This window comes from Scophthalmus maximus, chromosome 10, assembly GCF_022379125.1.
Source record: "Scophthalmus maximus strain ysfricsl-2021 chromosome 10, ASM2237912v1, whole genome shotgun sequence".
Taxonomy (NCBI): domain Eukaryota; kingdom Metazoa; phylum Chordata; class Actinopteri; order Pleuronectiformes; family Scophthalmidae; genus Scophthalmus; species Scophthalmus maximus.
Window position 1 is genome coordinate 7,834,332 of NC_061524.1, and position 24,931 is coordinate 7,859,262.

General features: G+C 42.6%; 1 protein-coding gene across 3 annotated transcripts in view; it reads right to left on the bottom strand.

Moving 5' to 3' along the window:
* Positions 1-24,931, bottom strand: part of LOC118283617 (serine/threonine-protein kinase 32C-like) — a 64,135-nt gene that overhangs the window by 28,740 nt on the left and 10,464 nt on the right. For 2 of the 3 annotated variants that reach the window (XM_035605827.2, XM_047334932.1), the window contains exon 2: positions 13,391-13,446. The exons of the other annotated variant lie outside the window; for it this stretch is intronic. In XM_035605827.2, coding sequence (XP_035461720.1) covers positions 13,391-13,446 — 56 coding nt within the window. The remainder of the gene's footprint in view (positions 1-13,390; positions 13,447-24,931) is intronic. 3 annotated transcript variants of the gene reach the window in all.

Sequence of the window (24,931 nt, forward strand, 5' to 3'; positions counted from 1 at the left end):
AACTCGAAAAGGTTTACACTTGAATATTTTTGAACCAAGTTGCTGCTGTGTGATTGTTTATCCTTGTTTTTTAATTCAGTAAATGTTGGGTTTTTGCATTTAGGAAAAGCAATGTTTAAGTCAAGCCTCACGTCGCCTCACACAGTAAATTACGATCCCTAGTCTCTTCCACACAGTGAGGCCAACAGCTCCGATACCGATACCCACAGCCAAAGTGCACGTTGATTACAGTAACTCCAAAGATTGCTGCCAGAGGCAAACAGAAAAGGAGATGATTAAAGTAGCTGAGAACCTTTATCAAAACTGTTTCACGGAAAAGCAGCAAACGGGTGAATTTTTACAACAGAAATGTCTCATTGCTGTTTTGAATTAACGCCAGACTTCCCCCTCAAAACACCTGCGCTCGTCCTTTGTGTATTCTCCTTTGTCAAGTTTTCATTTTGAATGGATATATGTTTTCCTGATGACGTTTCTCTATCTTCTCGTGTTCTGTTGCAATTCTACTCAACACTGCATCATACAGAGCCATTTATAGATTTTTCTTTATTAGCGACTGTAATGATTGTAGAAGATGTGTTGAGGGTAAAACGGGAGTTTCTCAACCAATCAGGCATCGCACTGTCAGTCATCTCCGAGCCAGCACCGTCTTATCCGGATTCCCCCGGGGACCGGTCAGCGGAGTGAAATGATGACTTTTAAAAAGGATTTATTCATATATTCATAGAGCGTATTAGCAATTCAATGCATTAGGTGCAAGCAGGGTAAAAAAAGTAACAGTTTTCAGGTGAGGAGGAAAAATGTTTTGCGGGCATATTTGCATATGAATGGAGACATTTTCACCAAGATAGAGATGGAAGATTCCTTCTATCGCTGTGATGCGTCCGCTTAAGACTGAGTCATCGACGGACGCACCAAGGCCGTAATGGACACTAAAAAGGCCCAAATTAATTCTGTTACATTATCTCCAAAATGCTAACTGTCAGCACGAGCCAATCCCATTACTGCTGGTGAGGTTTTCATTGAAAAAATTCTAATTTAGGAGCACCTGCTATTCAAATTGCCCTTGATCATTTGCCGGAGAGACAGGTCACTTTGTTTTCCAACAGGCGGGTGGAAGCGAGGGCCGAGTCCAAGAATGGAGCCAAATTATCCCACCGACTGGCTGCCGGTGCATCTGGGTGAAGAGCAGGCAAATGAGCTGGGCACGTTCAACGGACCAGGCTCTGGATTTTTTCCGGTCTCGAGCCAGCAGGCGTCATCTGACAAAAGGAACTCAAGGTTCCCCAAATACCCAGCTTCACGATGCGCTAAAGCAGAATCAAATGGTAGAAAATTGTAAAGAAAAACTGTGGGGAAAACATGAAATTTATGTTTCCAATTAAGATTCCAGTGTCCTCATTAATCATTTTTTGTGACGTTTCCTTTGGGTTTTGTTGAGAAATTAGGCCTTTTGTGGTATTTGTGCACAATGAGATAAATCCAGAATATCACCTGCTGGTTTCACTTGTATTCCACTGTTTACTATAACAATTTGAATTCAACTGGGGCCTTGTTTGAGGAGGGACACCGAATGCATTCTGACCAGCTGTATTTACCTACAGCTTGTGAGGTGGGAAAAAAAAATCCCTGTTACGGTCCACGTGACGGGGAAGCAGGAGTCTCATGCAACAGAGAACTTGAATTGCATCGCAGTTAATGAGCAAATGCAACTGCAGAAGAAAAAAGGTCACTCATGTGGGCGGCGTCCAGGGGCTCCACGGTTGGCTTCAGAATTCCACCACGTCTCCGAGGAAGCGGGCAGGGACGACAGCGCTGGCCCGGGGCGAGATGGTGTCACAATGCCGGCTGTAATCTGTGACCACCAGCTGCACATTGCACCTGCTTATCTCGGGCAGATGCGTGGTCAGGCAGGCACGTGAAGGAACGTGAAGGAGCGCTACAGATGAGAGCACCCGTCTGTCTCAACCTCAAAGTCAGGAGCCCGTCGAAACCCCCCCTCTGCATCACAACAGCCCCGATGCTCACTTTTAATAGATTTGCGCTCTGGAGCGTGAAACTAACTTTGTTTTTGTTTGTTGTTTTTTTTTCCTTTGCTGCACAATCATTATTTAATCTGTGCTTATAAAAAGGATAACGGCTCTAATAACGATGAGCTCGGTGGGCTGTTTCCTGGAGTTAATCTGCACAGGGTCAGCCAGGGGCGCCTGGCAGCCAGAGAGAGACACGTTCCTGCCATTGAACAACACATTCAAACATCCACCATTCTAAATAAAGCCACCACAGTTATTCACCCATATGTTCTGAAAACTTTCGAGGGTCCCTAATGAGGCAATATGAGCAGCAATTACAGAATAACAGTGCTGGGTCGTCCACGGTTCGTGATGGGTGCAGCTACTTGGAAACTCTATTTGGAGGCGGCAGTAATCCATTAAAAAAGGCAACGGTAATTCATTAATAATTCAGAATTTCATATTCAACACAACATCGGAGATTGCACAGTAAACCGTGCAGGTTGCATACGGCCAACTGAAAGGCTAAAGATGATGCTGTGATGGATACTGCTGCAAAAACCTATTGCGGGCCCTTGTGACCAATCAGTAAAGTAACCCAGTCATTTGATGTTGTTTTTTCTACGATATTATGGAGGACACTAGCGGGCAAAGTCGGACGATCACGGCACCAACGCATCTGAGAAGCGGAGTGTGGAAGTATTTTGGGTTCTATACTGTACAGTAGATGGCAAAGTAATGAACAGAGATAAGGCTGTTCACTCTTCACTGCTGACAAATCTGCAATTTGTTCAAATACATACATTCGTTTTGAAATGCATGTTAATAACAGAATCTTCAGAATAAATAATCAAACACCATAGCACCTTTTCGTTTGTTGTTTGCTGGGAAATAATCCCACTGAGACTCGATGTGACCCATCTGTTGGAGCGACCCATCTAGATCACGACACCAATTTCATATTGCACTGAGATGCTCAGTCCAGCTCCAGCCTTCTCACCGGGTTGCTGATGGGCTGAATGGTGTTAATTCGCGAGGTCACAGAATAATGACCAAGAAAAATGTGTTATTATTCATCCGCTTGATTTAAAAGAACCCTATTTAGTTTTTTTCTTGAAGGACCAGCATTTCAAAGAATATCAATTATTAGGTCAAACTGGTAATTTCTTTGCTCGTCTTGATTATACCCGAGAGGTGCTTTCTCCCTCACTTCCGTTTAAACTTTATCTGGACTTGAGGCAGCAATAAGTTATGCGATATTAAAGATGATCAGCTCCTTGGATATTCTTCTATTAACTGAGGGACAAACAACAATAGAGTATTGTGCTGACAAGAGCATTGGAGCAGAGAAAGCCTGATAGACTGAAGTTCAATACTAACATTTAATAATGTCTCTCATCTATCACAGGGAGGGGAGATAATAATTCTCCTCTCACTCGTGGCTTTTACGATACATATACTGTATATGCTTTAGACATTTATCTTACAGTTATGTCCCTAATAACCCAACGGGTCGGACTGTGGTGTGTCTCGTTGAATGATGCTGACGTGACACAGAACAGCATCTGAAGCTGAAGTGCTGCAGCGGTTGTAAAAACCTCGGCACCGGCCCCCCGAAGGGCTCGTGATGATTTCTCGAGGCATTACAAGAAGATTTACGGTCGAGAGCTGGATGACACACCAGCACATTAATTCTGTATGAGTATGCACTTGGGTTTCGGTTGTCTTATTATCATGTTATCTTTTCTGGTATTTTAAGGCTTTGTTAAAGATGAAGTGTAAAAACTATACCTCTCCGTCTAGTTTATCTGATCACATAAGCATTAGTCATGATTAAGTTTTTTTGTTCTATTACATATATTCTAGAAGTCACAAACTAAACGATATCTGCATTATACCAATATAAGCTGATGGCTCAATGCAATGTGCTCACAATACGTTGAACAAAGCTGGACTGCAAACAAACTGATCCTATTCATCCTTCCTGAGGCAGAAACGTGTCGTTATTCACCTTTTTTTACCGTTGACTGTGCAAAATGCAAATAAGAGCCTTTTAAACAATGTGACGAATAAGGGTCTCTCTTACTGAATAAAACAAATTACTATATTTTAAAGAAAATCCTGATTTGCTTAAAACTAAACTGAAAGTGTAGAGGAGGATTATCTCATGAAGACAAAGAGCAAATATCCCAACTCTGTTAAAATCACATCGGTCTTTTTAACAGCAGACATGTACAAGTTTATGAATAATGGAAAAAAAGTTTGAATGTAGGTTTTGTGAATGTGGGTCATAGAATTTCAGTAGTATATTAATAAATATTCACACTGTGCAAAACAGTCAGAAGTTGCCAGTTGTTTCGGGATAAATTATTAAATGCCACTCAGTGGCTTCTTTTAGAGAAATGTCATAGTCATGGCATCAAATCTGGGCTTCATCCTCTGTTCGACTACAGCTTCTCTCATTTTCCATTGAGCTTTTTTTCCCTCGGCCACTGCTGCTGTACATTTTCATAAAGTAGGTTTTGTCCATATCATATTTTTTTTTGTCCATATCAAGTTTTTAGTTTGGGTCAGTCATCCGTCTTAAATCTTTTACAGCGTTCGCTGTTCTCTGTGCTGCTCTTATGGTGCATTCACGTGGTGTGGGGATGATGGGGCAAATTAGTTCCTGACTGGGAAGAAGCATTTGGAGCAACAAATCGGAAAGTCGGTGAAAACTTTAGTAGAGGAGTTGCTGCTGTCATGCAGACAGATTCATGGTGGAAGAAATAGAGATTTGGTTGATGGTAAAGAAAACGTTTATGGTGCAAATTTACGTATTGCATTTCAATTTATTGCCAACATTTAATTTGCAATAAGGTATTCAGTTGTAATGGTTGGTTTCTGTCCACATAGTGACTTAGATCAGTTGGATTTTTTTGATTTGCCTGTCACAACGGATCCTATTTCTTTACTCTTCGTTATCATGCAAATATCAGAAAAGAGATGTGATCTTACAACACATTTTTGCTCACAGTGTCCATGTCTTTTTCCACATTTCGACTTCAAAGCATCACATGAACAAACCATAGTGCGAACGACTACTTCACAACACGGTAAATAGGACCTTTCGAGGAGCATGTCAATGCACAAACACTACAAACATGTCCAAGCTTCCCTCGACTCGCTCATGCACTTGGGTCTTCTATCGAGATTTACCCTGCGAACATCCAGGGGCTTATGAGAAATGTTTATTAAAGGCCTATACACTGTATTTTCAGTACCACAGCATCCTGAGTCACACCTTAAGGTCTTGGGACGGACTCTCTTCCCACTTGGCCTTGCACCCTTCATGGTGTATCAGTATTTTCATATCATATCGCCTATAAGGTATCAGATGTGACATGTAGTCACTCTCTCCGTCCTTGGCTGCCAGGCCCCCGAGGCAGGTGATTTGCTGCAAATAAAAATAAAAGCCCAAACTCCCTCTCTGCTGCTCTAAATCTTTCATATGTTAAAAAAAAAAATAGTGATCTAGATCTGCAGCCCGGCTGCTGTCACAGCCTCGAGCTCTTCTCCGTCTACCCAGACCTCCCTCTGGTTAATCTCAATGTTACACACTCCTTGAACGCATGCACCTATTAAATGCTTATTGGCCGAACATTTCACTTGTATACACACATTCAAAAAAATGCTCTTTTATGTCGTGCTTCAAAGCAAAGAGTCACTGTTAAATCCCAGGGACGGCAGCATGTTGTTTACAGTACCTTTACAATGTGCCTCCTTCCTCCTTCCTCCTCCTCATCCCCTCCACTGTTCTGCTATAGTTAGCAGTCGCATCAATTGTTGTCAGAAGGTCTAAAGCTCCTTGGACAATAAGGATTGCAGAGAGGAGAAAAGGGTTGGGTGTTAAATTTAGTGGCCTCAGTCAGGAAGCTGCAGATTTTCTGTTTTCTAGGTCAGGTAAGTGCCAAGTCGGCCAGAAGCCTCTGACAGAGAGAGAGAGAGAAACATGAACAGAGAGAAGACCACTGCCTGAGTAGAGGAAGGAGGCGACAGAGAAAAAGAGAGAAGCATCTCGTGTTTCTCCTCTTTAGTTGAGCAAATATATACTGTACATTGAGCGATGACGTCTTTCATTCCCTCAGATTACGTTTTGGCCTTGTATGTTGTCGGATATGATGGTTTAACACTCATCGTCTGCGAGCAGCGATTGAAAAGCGTTGTACAAGTACAGGATAACCTGAAAAAACATGCAAACACACACACAAACCACACAAACACACTCTCTCTCTCTCAAATGCTGCATTTGAGCAGGAGTGCTTTGCGAGGGGCGAGCGAGGCAAACACACTTTCAGGGTCTGATGAACATGTCATCCAGGGAGAAGAAGGAATAATTTGCTCTTTCATTTGGTTCATTCCACTGGATGTCTCCCGCTCCACGGCGGCTGCTGTCAGCCTGCAGGAAATGAAAGTGTTTACCGAGTTTGCACAGCTCCAGGATGCACCATTAAGGAGAGGCATGACCATTAATAAGCACAGTCATGGATCAGACTTCTCCGAGACCAAGCGGGGAAGATTTGTAGTACAAAAGAAGAAAGGAAGGAGTTTTTTGTACAAGCGTGAGAGTCATCTGAGATATTTACAAATGACTCTACAATATACAGCATGTTGACAGCGTCAGTGGAAGCACATCAGGAGTTTGCACACACACACAAACACAGATTACTCGAACATCCTGTGAGTGCTTTGACTGAAAATGTGGCGTTACTACGGGAAACACTCAAAAAGAATAACAGGGAGGCACCAACGTGACTTTTTCTCTCCCTTATTCAGACATCGGTTTAGCGGTTTTCAGTGCTCTCTTTGTCTCCATTTGAAAATCCTGAATACCTCTCTGCGTGGAACTCATTTTTATGCATTGCAGAAGTTTTGCAAAGAATTGCTGTGACTAAAGCTCCAACAATTATTTTCGTCATCATTTAATCTACAAGGTATTCTCTCTGGAAATCTTTTAATTGTTTTGTACTTGTAATTTGTTTTGACATGAGTTCAAAGTGGCAGCTGCAATTTCCCAGAGTGCCGGTTGACGCCTTCAAATGGCCTCTTTGGAACAACCAACACTCCACAACCTCAAGAGGATCAGTTGAGGGTAATATTTGAATAACTGCAACAAATCCTCCAATTTGAAAAGCTGGAGCCAGTGAATTGTTAATTTTTTTTGCTTAAAATGAGCAAATTCTGAACGGAGACAATTCAAAAAGGAATTCAAAATGGACAAATCGCTTCAGACACTAAAAAACTGAATCGCTGACTGAGTTGAACTGATCAAACACTGATTTTAATGTGGTTTTGATCACATCATGTATGACGTCCAATCAGTCTCATGTGGTCGGTATGGAGCCAGACACTGATCCATCGTATCGGATTGATGCGGTTGTCACTGAAAATCCATATTTAATTTCATTTTGGACTAATGATCGTTCCTGTCGCATTAAAAGTTTCCTCCGAGGGGCAAAGAGAAAAGCAGACTTCTAAATATTCTATCGCATGTCTACAACAAAACAAAATCTTGAATCGACTGAAGTAAAAAAAAAATTAAAAATTCCTTCTGGGCATAGACACCAAATTACAGAAAATTGCTCTGAAAGCACTTATGTATAAACAAGCTCGCCTCGAGTCAGTGCTTACCTCCAATTTATATAAACCACAGAGAAAGACTTTGAGGCTGCTCATGCATGAAGTTGGGAAAATATAAGGACAGCATAATGAGGATTACATGCACCAGAGAATGTAAAGGAGACTAAAGACGCGGGGAAAGTGCCTACAGGCTTATCTCAAGTATAATCTCTTTCGCTTTGCCGAAGGTGTTAGAGGTGCGAGTGCAAGATTCATTCAAGGTGGAACATCTCATACATATTCATCAGCATGATAGAATTTGGAAAGCGGTAATCTGGTATCTTGTTCTCTCTCATGGTGATGGTTTGATAACTCATGATGGTGCCACGACCCCGACAGAAACTGTGTAATAGAGCATGTCTTTTAAAAAAAAATTTCAAACGAAGGTTTCATTTAAATCAGTGGGCGATAAATTGACCGGGTGATTGACATCCTGCCTGTTACATTGATCCCAGTATTGTAAACTACTGGAAATTTGACTTTTTAGTTTTAGTTCCTGCGTCTCACAGCTGACAGCTCTGGTTCTTCCCGTTTGGAGGTTTCATTCCCTGAGCTCTCTGTTCAAGGAAATGTACCCATTCACATCCACTTGTAAATGTTGTTCTTTGTTATTATTTGATAGAATACAACACCCTTTAAATGTAGAGTTAAATGTTAGTTGTTACTGTAACCCCATATACACTGCTTCAGGCTAGTTAGGTGGTAGTTGCAGCCACCACTCAAGTCTAAAATGTCAATGTATGGTTTCTTCAAATATCTTTTTTTTATTTTTAAAAAGGTCAAATCTCTTTAAGTCTCTCATCAGTCCTGATGTCCAGCCTACAGCAGCCGCGCGGATGATGAAAGGACACCGAGTTTGTGGGCTGATGAACTTCTTGCCTGAACTTTTAAAGCCAAAGGAGAGTAATTTATACAAAGTTCACGATTCAGATTTGAATCACAAAATGTAACCTTATCCTCGGAAAAGTGCTGGATACTGTCACAGTTTTGCAATTCATTCTCCATGGAGCTGCACAGATCTTTTAAAAAAAGAATGTGGAGGTGGAATGAAACTTTCTCTCCTGTTTCTGGCTAACACACGCAGAGAAGTTAGATCATATTACAGTACATGTGAACACCGAGTTTGGCTATTCCCTGGGGGAGAACGGTTGGAATGATAATGAACACAGAAGAATTTAGCCGTATTATTACTGGAAATCCTTCAGTACTCCTAATTAATGTGTGTTATGTCTATGTACAAAGACAAGTTTTGGCAAACGTGGACGTTGACAAAATAAGATGCATTGTGGGGGGACATTTTCGCTTCCTGGCTCACAGCATTTCTGCCATTGTCATTTTTTTTTACCATCTATATAACATTGTTTTTTTGTTGGCAGGAATGTTAATATGGACGCCTCCAAATGGCCTATTTTTTTCTGGAATCGAAATCTGCCCAGCCATTTTGTTAGGGTTAGAAAACACAGATGGGTGAAATTATACAATGAGAACATAACAGATGAACATGAGGCATTTCAAGATTTCTGAGCTCTCTGGATGTTGCGCTCAAGCAGCGTTTCAAGTCCTGAAGCTAATTCATCCATATGGGGCCCGGCTTCTTTTAGTGGCGACGCAGTGGAGCTTTGTGCTGTGAAACCTACCGAGGTGTAGTATAATGGAAGAGCACACATTTCTAGGCTAATAGGTTGCTGTGGGCTACGCTGCGGCGGGAGCTGTGCTGCGAGGCTGCACTCTGCAAAACCACCCCTTGTCCGTGCTCTATACACCTGCAGCTAGAAGGTAAATACGAGGGAGAAGTCCCGATGAGCGAGATCAGGTCGTCAGTCTATAGAGGCAGGAGGACTCAGAGAGTGTGCTGCCTGGGAGTCCTGCAGGGCTAATGGAGAGAGAGAAACGCTAACAAAGGCTTCATCATCTCCTGACCTTTCCACAGACGCTGGTATGAAGGTGTCACAGCCTCCCCTCGCTGTACCTTTCCCCTCGTCTCCTCCTCTCCTTCCAGCCCCACTTATTTCCAGTGCCATGTCTCGGTTCCTATCCCTCTATGTCCATCACAGCGAGTCCTAATGAGGGTTTATTCCCACTGAGGTGTGTGCACAGTACAGGTTGTGAGGATGTAGAAGACCACCAGCTGAGCCGCTGCACTACACCTCTGACCCTCCTTGATCCTCCCCATCTGCCTCCCTTTGTGCTCGCCTGTCTTTGTTTGGATGTTAACCTGTCCACCTGATGGTCGGCATTAAGGAGCTGTCACTAAACTCCTGACAATGACTGTCATGTCCCTCACGAGTGTCAACCCCATCCCCTCCATCTCCCAAAGCACAGATGCCTTAATGAGCCCCATGGCGGGATCGACAGTCTCCTGTGCAGCCTGGGATGAGAAGATGGAGTGACAAAGGGGGGACAAAAGCGTGATGCTCATTGGGAGAGCAACAGGGGATCAGGCAATTATCCATACTCTGCCGCTGTATACAGTATGGGCCTCCAGCCCTGCAGCAGGCATGTTACAAGTGAGCTACATCCTCCACTGCTGTGGAAATAATCACACCTACATACAATCACTCTGCACCCCCACCTAGAAGACAGATGCTCCAAAACATCGGGGGAGATAAGGAAAGCTAGGCGGTTCTTAGAGTGGGATGTCAAACAATATTAATGCCATATTTTATTTTCAATCACACTATATTGCTTTGCCAACACAGGTTTCTTTACTGCAGTGCACATAAAACACACCTGAATTAAATTTGTGAGAGGACCAGAGGCTGGTGGGGAGAAAAAAACAGGCCTGATGAGAGGAGGGAGAGAAATACCTGCACCAATTTATCAAGAGGAGGAATGGAAGGGTAATCTGCCCCAAAACAAGGGTAAGGAGGCAGGGGTGTGGTGGAGAGAGAGAGAGAGAGAGAGAAAAAAGACATGACAGATGCCATTTTTAAACATGAAATCTGGAAAATTGTATCCAGACATTTTCTGGAATGTCAGAAAATGTGACATGACATGACATGACATGTTGCTGTGATGTTTTATGTTTATATATACTACGTCAATTAAACATCTGCCAATACTATAATCTGTGACTGAATTTAGGACCATCTAACCCCCAAACAACTTGCCAGGTTTAATCCAAAGTAATTAGTTATGATACAGTTATTGGTGTGACATACAGACAGTTGTAGCACAGGTGTAAATATGTTACTCCAACCAGACTTTCTGGACTATCAATATGTGTGAAGGCATCAGCTAATCGGTTCACACACTAATTGGTAAACATTTATAGTTTAGCACCAACATGTGCTGACATGAACAGTGTATTGTGTCATATTCTAATCACGTTGTTTGAAAATATGGGTCGGAGCATCGGTCACATTCCTAAAACAGGTATTGTGATTCAGGTTGTTGTGCACCAAGACTTCAAGTGGCCGCCAGTGGGGTCTGAGACAACTGTTTCATCACTTCCCATTTAACTGTCAACTTTTATCTGAGATTAGCTCCCCAGTCTGTCTACCCCCATGTTAATATGGCAACAATTTGAGTGAGGACATGAGATTTGGAAAGTCTTGCAGGCTTTAAAACTGGGGAAGATGACAAGGAAAGAAGCTCTTGTGTTGTAAGAGTGACAGAACGAAGAGTGGTAAGGGAAGATACCAACACTAATACTGTATGTGTAATAAAAAGAGAGACTGACAGAGTGAAACCAGTGTAAGCCATGTTTGCAGATGCCTTTGTCGAAGAGGTGGTTTCCTCTGCCTGCCCGTCTGGCAGCCTCCCCACACGCAGCTACAACCGACCTCACGACTCCCATTCTTTCACGTTCACGAACGCACACCAACACAACACACACGTATCCCTACAGCGCTGCACACCAAAGAACCCATTTTTCTTGAAGCACCTACACAAGCTGTGATGCACAGATCAGGTTTCACAGAGCCTCAGTGTGAGATAAACACCTCTTTCTCTCTCCGTTTTTGTCAGATTCTGAATTTTGTTCTTTACATTCCGCTCACACACACACACGTCATGTTGTGGTTTCTATTTTTACACTACTTGCTATAAATCATTCTAACCAAATTATGTTTTTAGCCTATAATGAATGCCATCTAGAGGTCATGGTTTCCTCGTCTTATTTATTTCCAGCTACGTCTCGGCTCACAAACACGGCAACAGGCTCTGGCGTGTTCAGTGTGAAGCTTAAGTCTCACGCTGTTAAGTATTCAGAAACAGCAGGAGCGCAGAGAGAGGCCACAGAGGGGCCGAATAACACCGACGAGATGACCTCCGACAAGGACAAACTTCATCTGGACGTCTCTGTGAGCATCACGTGCGTGAACATGACTGCGTTACAGAAGCTGGAAGGTGTAGCTCTCAGACGAGGACCGTTTCTTTAGTCCCAGCCTCTTGGATGAAGCAGTTGGCTTCTCTGGTCCAATGTGGAAGAATGGGAAGGGTCCTCGAAGAAATGCGACTTATTCTGTTATTTCAGCCTTTGCCAGGACAGCAGCTTGTTTTGAGATCTTCCGTTTGGATTTTTTCAAAACCAAAAACATGAATGCACATCAATTTGCACGTGGAAATCCCAGAAAGTAAACAAAATAAACGGGGCCGAGTGCAAATCAGTATTCAAAACAACTGGGTTGTCCTGCTTCAGTCTCTGATCCTGGGCCTGCACGTTGTGTATTTCCCGGCTTACTGCGGCTTCCCTTTTGTATCATGAGGGAAGTGACAGCAGCTTGAGGGAACAAAGCAATAAGTTAAAATTAACATAAATTCACATGGTAATGTATTCAGCATTGGGCAATGACTTTCCGTATAACAGAGAGACATGTTTTTGAAGAAAAAAAAGATGGTGTTTTGAGAAGAGCAAAGCCGAGAGAATTTACAAAGGCGTGCACAGACACAAGTATAATGAACAAATATTAACCATGATTTTGGGATTCAAAATGAAGATTAACTATTTCAAATCTCACGAGCCCAATTGTGTGTGAACGCACGCGCACACACACACACACACACACACACACACACACACACACACACACACACACACACACACACACACACACACACACACACACACACACACACACACACACACACACACACACACACACACACACACACACACACACACACACACACACACACACACACACACACACACACACACACACACACAGTGCACTGAATTCATTACTGAAGTTTCAGACAGGCATTCAGCATGAACACAAAGGAATTCCTCAACTGACAAATGGCCCACGAGCTAATCTAAAATGTCTGTTTTATCGACCATGGCCACCAACGATGATATTGGCACCTGAAACGAGGTTGAAAAGAACCGACAGTAATTTGGTTTCATGATATGCAGCACACACACAGATGCCACAGTATCGTGCTCTTCTGTAATTAAATGGAGATGCGGGGTCAAAACTCCACACAAGTTCACTGGCAAGAGAATGAAAAGTAAATTGGCTCTACTCTCCGTGACTTTTTTTTTAGAAACTATTACCTGAACGATATTTCTAACTATTGTTATAATAGAAAAATTATCTATCTTTCTTACAAGAACCTAAATATGATTAGAGCTTATGTGTAATCTCTCACAGTACATTCTGCCCGGCCTTCCCTGATAATAATTGTGCTGGGTAATTGAAGGTACATAGCGCGCACATACACACACACACAAACACACACAAACACACACACTGCTTGGCACATTAAGGTTACGTTACCTTTCCAAAGCTCCCTTTCCCAATGGCCCGCAATATCTGGAAGTGATCAAAGTTCACTGTGAAGAAAAAGAAAGAGACAGAGAGAAAGAACCCATCAGCATGACTTCTGCAACTTCTCCCGCGGGACAAGGAACACGACATGCAGTGCAATTATTAGTATTATGATATAATAGCATCTACATGTGAACTGATCTACATCAGCATCCGATGAATTGTAGAGGTATTGCAGCCACTTTAATGCGACAGAATGTCTTGGAACCAGTTTAGCATGTCACCGTGTAATGGTTAGCTGCAAATCCTTTTGCAATCAATAACTGGCTGAAGTCTCCAACCCACGGGCAACATAACGGCAGACTGTTCCATGCTGACGCTCTGCCAAGCCTTCTCGCTCGCTTCTCTTTTGATTTGGGTCTGGTCTCGAGCAAAGCATGCTCAGTTGGATTGAGGTCCGGTGACTGAGTTGGCGTGTCAAGAACATTCTGTTTGGCCTCAAAAGAGCTTGCCTGTCTTGTCTGTCGGTTTAAAATCACTGCTGTCCTGCATAGTTCTAAATAGCAAGACTGAGAGTCTATTGCCATGTTCGGTGGGGCTGTGTATAGACACAAATCCCCATATTGGCATGATAACATGCTCACAGAGAGAAAGCTAAGATGCTGATGTATTGTTTGTTATACGTTCACCATATTATTTTAGCAAATAAATAGTAACTACAAAGCACCTGATAGGAACGTCATTAGTTAAGTCGGTTATTGGCCATGGACAAAAAATTGACCCGATGGTGGCGCGAAAGCAAAAGTCAAGGGATCACCAAAGTCATTAGCATTCATCTTCTCAATCCATCCAGTAGTTGTATTTATATATGTTATATATTATATTTCAGTCAGGACCAAGGTGGGGTACCGATCCTGTGACAGTGCCATGTATGAAGTGATTTGAACACTCCAAGGCCAAAAGGCAGCACTTGTGCAAAATAGCCTTTGTTCTAATTAAAATTCCATGAGCCAAAGTGCCAAAACAACAAACATACAGTAAATTACTGTGAGAATACTTATTGTGAGTGTACTGTTCACTGGATTGGGCCAGTCAAGTTGTAGCTTCGGAATCAAGCCATTTTCTATTGAAATGAAAACCAGCTTATCTGAACACTGTATGAGAAATTGAAAAGGAATGACATTCTGAATCAGAGCACATCATTCACAACATGAAGCATGTATGCTTTTGATGTATCCTTAAATTATTTACAATTTTTAAAAAAGGTTTTATGTAGTTTGTTTTTCTTCCCTTACATTAACTTTAAAGGCTCTGCTGAATCAATGATATTTATGAAATAATGTTATATTTTGGAAAACTTTTAACATTTTGTCCTTCCATAACATCATTATGTCCTTAAAAAAACAAAGGCATAAAACAGCCAGAAAATGATTAAAATTGGTTTGAACCATGTCACATTAAATTGGAAGCTTAAAAGAAAGCCACTGATGTTATTATCAAGATCAGCTAGTGCCTGCTTGACTTTGTGAAAATGAAATAAAAGAAATAGGCCCATAATCTCCAAATGAAAACGCTTAATATGAAATTCCAGGGTGATGAGGCGGCGGCAGACGATTCGTACTTCAGAAAAACACCCAGCTCACAGCGCTGCAACCATTCATCTTGTTTTATGTTGTTTTATCAATATGTGTAATGGCACGGTAGATGTTTTGGCTCATTGCCTTCTTCAGTAGATGTGTGTTCTGCTGATTGATTGGTATGGAGTTTAAAGTAGGTCCTGGGGGAGGGAGGGCGGTTGGCTTGTAGAGGTAAGGAATAGTTTAAAGGACTGAGAAAAATGAATTACTCTCAGCAAAAGAGAAACCCCTAAAATGAATTCCCTTTTATTATATAACTGTTTTCTTTTTGTTGAGGAATGGTCAGTGAGGTGTTGATTCACCACTACAGTAAGACTGAACAATACTGCAAGTTTAAATTCCTACAATATATTCTATAAATCGTACTACAGGCCTGCATTTGTGATGGGTATACAGTACATACTAAACAAGAGGTACTGTGCCTGCATTATCATTAACATAGTTTTACTTTAATAATTCACATGAATTAATGCTATTGGATTGCATTGCAATTTTGTATTAAAATATTACTAGGCCTGCGCAAGCGGTGAACCAATGAGCAACCTCATTCTTATCGCGTCAACAGTTAATTGGCCATGTGTAAATAGTACAGATGTCGGGGACTTATCAACCAGACAAAATCCAGGATTTTTTTGTTGTTGTTATTATTAATATTTCACCAACTCACAGAAATAACTGCAATTAGCCAGAGCTGAGTCACCAGAGGACAGTTGGCATTATAGTCTGTGAAATCAACTTCCAAATGTTTCGCTTGTTAAAACAATTCCACCGACTTGACTTTTAATTAAAAATGCTATGGTAATTTGTAATACTTTCCATCCCCTGTCTATATAAGGTTTAGCCTTTTTGTTGTGGAAGTGCATTGGGACGGATTTAAACCAGAGAAATCAGTCGCCTTTTTGACATGTACTGCACGTACTGTAAATGTATGATAAACTACTGGTCAACCATTGACCGGCTCCTCATCATGCTGTATGTCTTACTGATTGAGACTTGCCTCTGTTCAGTGTGTGTGTGTGTGTGTGTGTGTGTGTGTGTGTGTGTGTGTGCATGTGTGCGTGTGTGCGTGTGCGCCCCAGGCAGATGTTGGCACAGCAGGTGCAGCGCTAACCCATGTGGCTCCTCCTTAAAAGTCAGTCACATCTGAAGCTCACATCTGATCCGCTCAGCCCCCCGTCCGTGTAGACAAGGACTGATCATGAGAGAAGAACGCTCCTGCTGGGCTCCTCCAGGCAGACCCACAGCCAAGCTGACCTATGCAACCCGGTGCTGAATCCAGGAGGTAAACCTCAACAATATACTTGCTTCAGGACGAAAGACACAAGGTGCGGTTTGCGTGGTTCGTCTGGGAGATTGAGAAACTAATCCAGTGTGGATTCTCCACCGCTCAGTCTTTTTGTACATGGCTAATCCTTTCATATGGCATGGCTCTGTCTGCGCCCTGGTGCCAACACACACAGATAGTGTACCATGAACATAGCTTTCCATGTGGTATTATAAGGCATAAAGGAAAATGTTTAAAAAAAAGTGAAACAAAATATATACATACAACACTTGTGTTATGAAGCAAAGTGTAATATGTCAAAATCCAGATCATGTCAATTGCATGTTAAACTATGCAATATCTTGAACATATTTGTAAAGAGGGAGCAGTATTAATGAGGTGGGCTTGATAAATTGCATCTTTAATTCCAGGCCTGTAGTGTTGTGCCTGTATGAGCTGGTGATATGTGCTGGTGGGAATCCCAGCAGTGGGGAGAGTCGGCAGTAACGAGACTGAATAGGCGGGGCTAATTAAAAATAATGACCTATGTGGGTCATCGCTTTACGAGCCAAATCAGCTACTGCGGTCACAAATCTGATCATAGTTTAAGAAAACTTTCTGTTCACCACTAAGGTCCATCAGCCTTTAAACAAATTAATACTTTATACAAACTACGGACAGAAATCTGAGGAGAAATACATGCTCCATCATCTTAAAAAAAAAATTTTGACAAGCCAATGAAATATGCCGATTATATCTAACGAAGGAAACAGTAATGTCATATATTTTATAATGTATATAACTACTAAAAAGAACACTAGTTTACTTTTGTTATCATTTCTATACTATCCCTATGGAAACATACAGACATTTGCTTCCTGATTGGTTCTTATCAGTAACGATACGAATTCCAGGGGTGAAGGCAAAACCTTGTAAACACTTAGTTTCAGGAATAGTTCCACCTCGTCGTCGGTCCAAGAAAAGAAATCCCTCGTCCTACTTTTCACCTTTGCCATTTTATCGTCCTTAGTATTTACCGTAACCAAGCAACCGACTGCAGAGTAGACATTCCACTTCCTGCTATACACCGGCACGCACACGCCCAGTGTTTGTGAATTGTCAAAAAAGAAAATGCAGTGTGGGTTGAGCCACAGGCACCTGAAGATTTTGGACTCACGTGTCAGACCGATGTCTCCACCTCAATCCTCAAAACACCAAATGAGGGAAATTGGTTCCATCCCTCCAGTAGAGTTCAGAGACTTGTAGGCTCAATGCCAAGGTGACCAACACCTCAGTAAAACACTGCTGATTTAATGTTAATTAATCTCATTAATCACCCGTCTTTGTGAAATAGAGCCAAGTACTTCACAGTAAACTTAACTCATGCTAAATTTTGTGTGTAATTTCTATCATCAATATTCCCTTTAAATGGTATTACCATTTCATGACTTGATCCACATTTATCTAAGTTTTATGTAACACAAACGTTTTAAACTGACATTTTAAGTATCACTCTGTAAAAAATGATTTATCCCAGTACAGGCCGACTTCCTCCGCATCACAATCTTTCGCTGCTGACCCGACTTTAATATTAGGAGGACAAACCTTCACGCAGCACTGAGTTACACTGTGTGTGTCTGAAGGTATAAATCCAAGCCTAAATGTTGATATATTTACAAGGAAGCCCCATAAATGTTAATTAACTATCAAAGACTTAGATTAGGACTCTACGTGACAGACAGTAAAATTAACCATCCACCTCAAATGTTTGGGTTTTTTTAAACCACCGATCGACGTCCCCATCACAGCGTTTCCTCGAAGTATGAGTCACCGGGTAATGGGAAGCAAACCCCCCCCCCCCACCCACACACACACACACACCTTTCTCTTTAGCTGGCCTGGTGAAGGGAGCTGCTCTTGGGGATTCAGGGGTAAAAGAGATTTGGGTCTTGTTCCACGCGAAGAGGATAATTAGAGCAGACACTGCATTTCCTGTAACCATCACTTCAGCATCCCCTGTGCCTGGCTGCCGCCCACATGCTGTGAGGAATTACGTGGGAGGCTGTGTACTGGTCTTACATGTCATAAAAGCTTTATGGTGACTTTAATCCCAACACAGAGTCACACACCATCTCTGGCCTGACTCACCAGTGCAACAGCGGCGGTGAAGTGCTCGCAGCCCAGTCAATAAACCAGTTCAGGGCAGCACCAGTGTTTAAGATGTTTATTGTTCAAGGCCGACCTTGACAGTCTTCATCTGAAAGCTCACATTTCTCTCTTCAACCTTGTGACTCCTGACTGTTTAATAAAATCGTCGGTGACCAACCATTCATCATCTTTCCAGTGAATGGATTTTTCTACAACTATCAATGGGTGTCTTTAGATCCGCCGTGCTTTCTTTTCACCACGTTCAAGTGGCTGATTTCTACATCGCTCCTGAAGCAGATGTCGAGCAAAATGATTTGAAAATAGACTTCTGCTAACTTGATCTGCTCTTCTGATGAATCAAAGGAGCGCTGCTGACAGCATTTTTGTAGTTTGTTGTTGTTGGTCAAGAGGCACTCAAGACAAACCGAAAAGTCGACGATGAGGGATAGAAAGAGAAAGGGTCTGCTGCTGTCATTTTTGGCTCCATCCAGCGCTCTCGGGTTTCAGTGGATGCTGCACAAAAGACTTTGGCCTGAGTGAATCTGATCTACCAAAGAGACAGTGTGGGATAACGACAACATCTTTCCCGCTCAGAGGGCTGGAAGCTGCTGACGCTGCAGTATGATATGATGAGTAGGCTCCACAGGGGTCCTCAGTGGGTGATTGGCTCCTGTGGAGGAGCCGATATTGGCATGAAGCCTGTGTCGAGGGGCAAGGAAAGTGTCTAAGAGGGTGCGTGTGTGTGTGCGTGTGCGTGTGCGTGTGTGTGTGTGTGTGCATGCGTGCGTGCGTGCGTGTTCATACACTTAAAACTTCTACTTGAGCCAAAAGAGTCTTCTACAGCTTGTTCAAGGCATCGATTTCACCTCACTGTTCTGTATAAAAAATAGAAACAGAATTGGGGGCTGCATTGTTTTTCGGCCTTTATGTGCCAGCAGCAGAGGTAGCAATCAATGTGGGGATCTCTGTATAAAAGGGGTACATATTACTGCCTTGATAATGTGAATTTAACAAAATGTAAAATTACAGTGAAATGTTGTGCAATGGACTTCAGTCGAGGTTTTGTTGGTCAAAAGTGCAATAACATTTTCAGCCACCTCAAGATAACAATGCATCTACAACAGCAAATGGACTGTATCTATACAGCGCTTTTCTAGTTTTATCGACCACTCAAAGAGATTCACAGGAGGAATCTGATTCACCCATTCACACGAACATTCACACAGCACTTTTTCTATCATTCACAGCCGTTAGGGGCAATTGAGGGTTTGGTTTCTCGCTGGTCTGAAACTAGCAAAGACACTTACATCTCGCTTTGCAAGGTAAGATAGGGTCCTATCAGTGGTAGCATGGGGAAGGCTCACACAGTGTGATCAAAAGCCCACCTCATATCAACTGTTATACAGTGGATGATAAAAGAGAAAGGAGAAGAGAGGAGGCTTGAAAAGGTGAAACAAGTGGAGGACACCTTCAATAACATAAAAAATACATTATGCAACGGGACCATTATCCAAACTAATTATACCCCGGGAAATACTGAATCACAGAGTTTTGGGGTCTGGAGAGAAAATCTTTTAAAGCAGTTCTGTTTGCCTGGATAAAGGACAGGGTTGGAATCAATCCTTCATACATGAACAGAAATAGCCTTATATCTGAGTAAAAAAAGATTGATATCAACATCTGGGAGCACAAATAGAAAACAAAAATCCAATGCATGTATAAAAATGTATATGAATTGAGTGTGTCTAGAGTCATGTTTTGTTATGAATTATGAATCCTGAGATAATGTAATTTTCATGAGCTGTTCTTTATTAATCACCATCACAGTCACTGCTGCCAGCACAAAGAGGCTTGTGTGAGAGGAGGAGGGGGTGGAGATTAATCAAGAGTGCAGATGCTTATCAATTACGAGTTCAACTCGCAAACAAGTATCTGCAGTTTGGAAAAACGCTGTGGCAGGATTCACAACAAACAGACGCTCAGCACTTCAAGGTTTTGCAGCTTATGTTGTTAACGCGAGGTTGCTTGAGAAAAGTTGGTTGGAATCACTATTTTATGATTTTGCCAAGAGTGATGAAACGCAGCACAGTTGCAATGTGGTCAAGTATACACAAACAAAAACAACATCAGGGTCAACCATGAAAAACGTCACCTTGGTTTTTTTTAGCTGTTGTACTTACAGATACAGAGAATTCAGTGTTTTGAATAAATCATTTCCAATTTTCCATTCGAGAACACTTCTCTAGAAGGGATAATAACTGACCATCCCGTTGGCTTTAATATAATAAACCCTGGAGAGAGGGCAGTTAAAGTATTGATGCGTTCCTCGGTAAATCAAAAACACCACCCACCACCACGTCTCATTCTCTACCATGTAACCTCCAATTTCACTCGGGATTCACCAACAAGGCCTGGAAGAGAACCACGGCGTGATCGATAAACCGCAACTGTTCCACGGTCAACTCAAATAGATGCATCAAGCTGAGCTAGAGATTTTTCCAAGGACTGCGAAAGAGGCTGAGCACTAACCCAATTGGGTGGTGGGAGGTGTGTGGGGGTGGGTGTGTGTGTGTGTGTGTGTGTGTGTATGTGTGTGTTTGGGGGGGGGGGGGGTGCAACCCAATACCTCTGATGTCAGCAGAGCTTGAGCACATTGACGCAATACCACTTTACACAATGGAGCTGTGGTTCACCGTGCTCGTTCCATCCACGTCTCAAATAGAGTTGTGCTGAGATGGCTGGAAAGGCTGGGGCATGAAGTTCAGTCACATGCACTGCGACATGTTAAAGTTCATCTACACCTGATATATGTCAGTCACACACTACGTGTGCTGAGTTAAACATGTCTGTTAGCACATATACTTTACATGTCACCACTTTTAGCAGCAACTCATTTAATTTACTTCAACGCGATCGATGTACGACCCACCTAAAAATGTGCGAGGGAGCAGGACTCCATGTTCACATCTCTGCTGCGTGTGTTGATTAAAGTCAACTTGCTGATGATGATTTCAGTTTTGCCATCACGGCACTCTGGTGCAACGCGTAGCGTCTACCGGCCGGATTCACATTTTGCACAAAGCTGAGGACGACAGTGCTGGCACAATTGATGAAATGATTACCTGGATCGGAGTGTAATAATTAATAAATATCAAAGTGAGACTGAATCCATTTAAAAATGTTTACAGAAAGTGAACTCTGAAATGTTAATGTCGAGTACATTTGGAGTGCGACCCAGCCATCGGATCACACTAAGTGAGTGCACCCTTGGACTGGGATCAAAAAAACCTCCTAGCATCGATCCCTTCCTGTTCTGCCTTTTGAGAATACGCCTCTGCTTCTGATCCACTCCCATGCCGTCTGCCTCTGTGTTCTGTTATCAGCCTGTGTGTACGCCGTTGCTCAGATTTTGCTGACAAGTTCCATTTGCATACACAGTGCACATAACCGCTTTGCCGTGCACCATGCAGCTTTATAGCGTCAGCGGCAGGCACCGCTCGATATGATGAGGCCTATGTGCTTTGCTGAAGTTCTCATGGCGATGCTTTTAGCATCACTTCACAGACACTGGAGGATCAGAGTTGCAGTGCATGTGACACTTCACCGTGCGACTAGGATCATAGCAAGACCTGCTCTGAAGAAAAAAAACTGTTTGCTTCACAGCAGCATCCTCTCCCGCATGATTACTGAATATTTCATCGCAGTAGTAAGTCATATTTCATGTTTCCGTCATGGTCGAGCTGCTGCTGGAACACACTGGAGTCTTTAATGTTGAGCATCCAATCGAATGCATCGACGGGCAGATGCAGGAACACTCGCGGTACAATTCGACTCAATGTAAATCCAAGACATTCCAGCGATTGGTATTCTTTCCTCCCTCAGGCTTCGTCAGAGTCTGAGGGCTGGTTATAGGTCATCGTGATCTTGATCTTGACCTTGCACGGGTCCTCTTTGATCCTTATTGATGGGACTCTCATTACAGCGTTGGGGGAGAACATTCACATGTTCTTTGATCCGCACAGGGAAGGCTGCATGTGCCTTGGATGGCGATAAAGGGGAATATGGTGGCTTGAATCCTCGTCGTCAACATCATCGTTAGCAGCATGCTTCATTTCAAGTTGTTAAAAAATTCAAGCGCATGCTCTTGCGAATAAAAGTATTCACGAACCACAATAAGTGCCAACATGATAACAAAAAACGATCGCAGTTATGTTACAGATATATGTACGTATCTATAAATATGACCAAATCTAGACTGCTGCCTTTCAGGCTTAGGGTGGAGATTTGTTTGCATTCAAAGTTTACAAAAAGCAAATGCTTTGTTGTCTTGAATTTCAGACTGCCGTGGCAGGAGAGTGCCTCTGCAGCGCGCTGAAGGCCACGGTTGACGCATCTGTTTACCCAAATCACTATCATCATTGAGCAGCCATCATCATCATTTTCTCCTCGTACACTAGGGCGCTAATACAGCCTAATTGTGGGCTCTCTAAACACAGCACCTCATGAATATTCACGAGCACTGCACGCAGCCCGCCGTCTTCACAGGCGTGACAACTTCAGCTATGGATCTCAACTGAAAATTGGACAAGGATAGGGGAGATGCGCATGGGGAGGGGCCGCTCCCTGCGGGCGGACTGTCATGTGGTTATTCCGTCTTTGAGTCTCCTTGCATGTGCATTAATTACCATGAGAGTGGGGTTTTTTTGATCTTCATCTGCTGGACGGCTTTTATGATGACACAAAGGAGTCACACTGCTGGAAAATTAGAGCAGCCATTAAGGCTTGATCTGGCTGCTTTTTTCCTTTTTTTTCCCCAGACTCTGTTTGTGAGCCTCACTAATGTGATGAGTGTCTGTAGGAAAACAACTCGCGGGCCATGTGATTCATGCGCCGTACCTGGTTTCTAAGGTTACTCATCGTATTAGAATGAACTTGAACTAGTGGTGCCTCGAAGATCAATAAAGGGCGTAGATCAGGGATGTGCACACAGAGCAAAGTTTTACTGGGGGCTCCGCTGCTGCCCGTTAGGAAATACTGATTATCTGCCTGTGCAGTCATGCCTGTTAATTTCTACATTCATCATTCACCTCCTGCTATCTACTCACCCGGCCTTTTGTGGATGGCGATATTAGGCCAGTAATCTGGTTTGCTTTCTCATATCTCTTTTCCCCATCCTCCCCTCTTTTAATTCTGCTGTCTTAGTTTACCTTTTTACCGTTTTGCGAACAAAAACTTTGCTCCAGCACCCCTGAGCAATCGATCTCTTCAGACACCTGTGAAAATTCTTCACTTTTACTGCCGACACCATTATCTGATAAGTGCTTCTAAAGCCCGGCTCAGAGGGACTTTTTTGAAATCCTGACCGATTCTGAAATCAAGTTGCGTCACGCACAAGAGGAGAATCTTCCGAGACATTCTTCTCTCTAATCTGAAACATGCGCATGCTACAAGTTTAGAAAAATAATGGCACATCACGCACACAACAGGATATTATTGTGATTTGAGCGACTCAACCACCGCACGACACCTTTCTGACTCGATCTCATGAGGAGGCAGATGCAAACAAAACAAACATGATGGAGACCGGCGTGGCACGGCAACTTGCTTTATCGGTATTAATGCTGCTTGCACTCGTGTTCTTACCAAATATAGACAAAACCTTTCCTACAACTCCACGCACTCATGCGGTAGGATGTTTCATGACCATCTCAGTGCTGCTAGCGACGTAAACTTGGAAACACCGTCAGCTGCTCAACTCGTCTCTCCCATTGGTTTCACCAGTACTACGTAAATCCTAAATATCAACCATATTTGATAATTATCGGGGCAGCCAAACCGATGGTAGTGTAACATCCACTGTTAAGCAGCTGGAATGAACCAATCAAACTTTTTCCCTGTCAACACCTACTCCAATACCCAAACAGGTACAGGCTTGATACCACGTATGATTTTCTCTTTATCATGCTTTGTTAAACCTGTAATTAAATTGCATGTATTCCGTCCATGTTAAATTTAAATCCTGCAGGGAATGTCTAAATATACAGTTAGACAAACTATATGATGCTGGATTGGAAGTGAACCATAACATTTTGATGAAACATTACTGTGAACGGATTGCAACGTTCAACGCATGGATGTTCACTCGCTGCTGCAAATAAGCAAAAAGCTGTACTTACTTTGACTTGCTGTGCTTAATAAGGTCAGTGACGGCACTTATGCAGATCAAACAGTAAAGCCAACATTGCATTCCTATAAAGCAGTTCAATTTGTACAGAATGCTCTGCATGCATTTATACAAACTCAACCATATTCACAGTGGCAAAGCAGTGGCAACATGATGCTAGTTTCATTCTAATTCTCCGACAGTGAACAGTATTTATGACCAGCGTATTGTGGTTTGTACAGTGGGACGTGGTGTAAAATATCTACACAGATGTCGAGTAAATCTTCTTCCCGTGTCACGGGGAATGAAAGAGGAGATGTGAAATTGGACCTCTACAC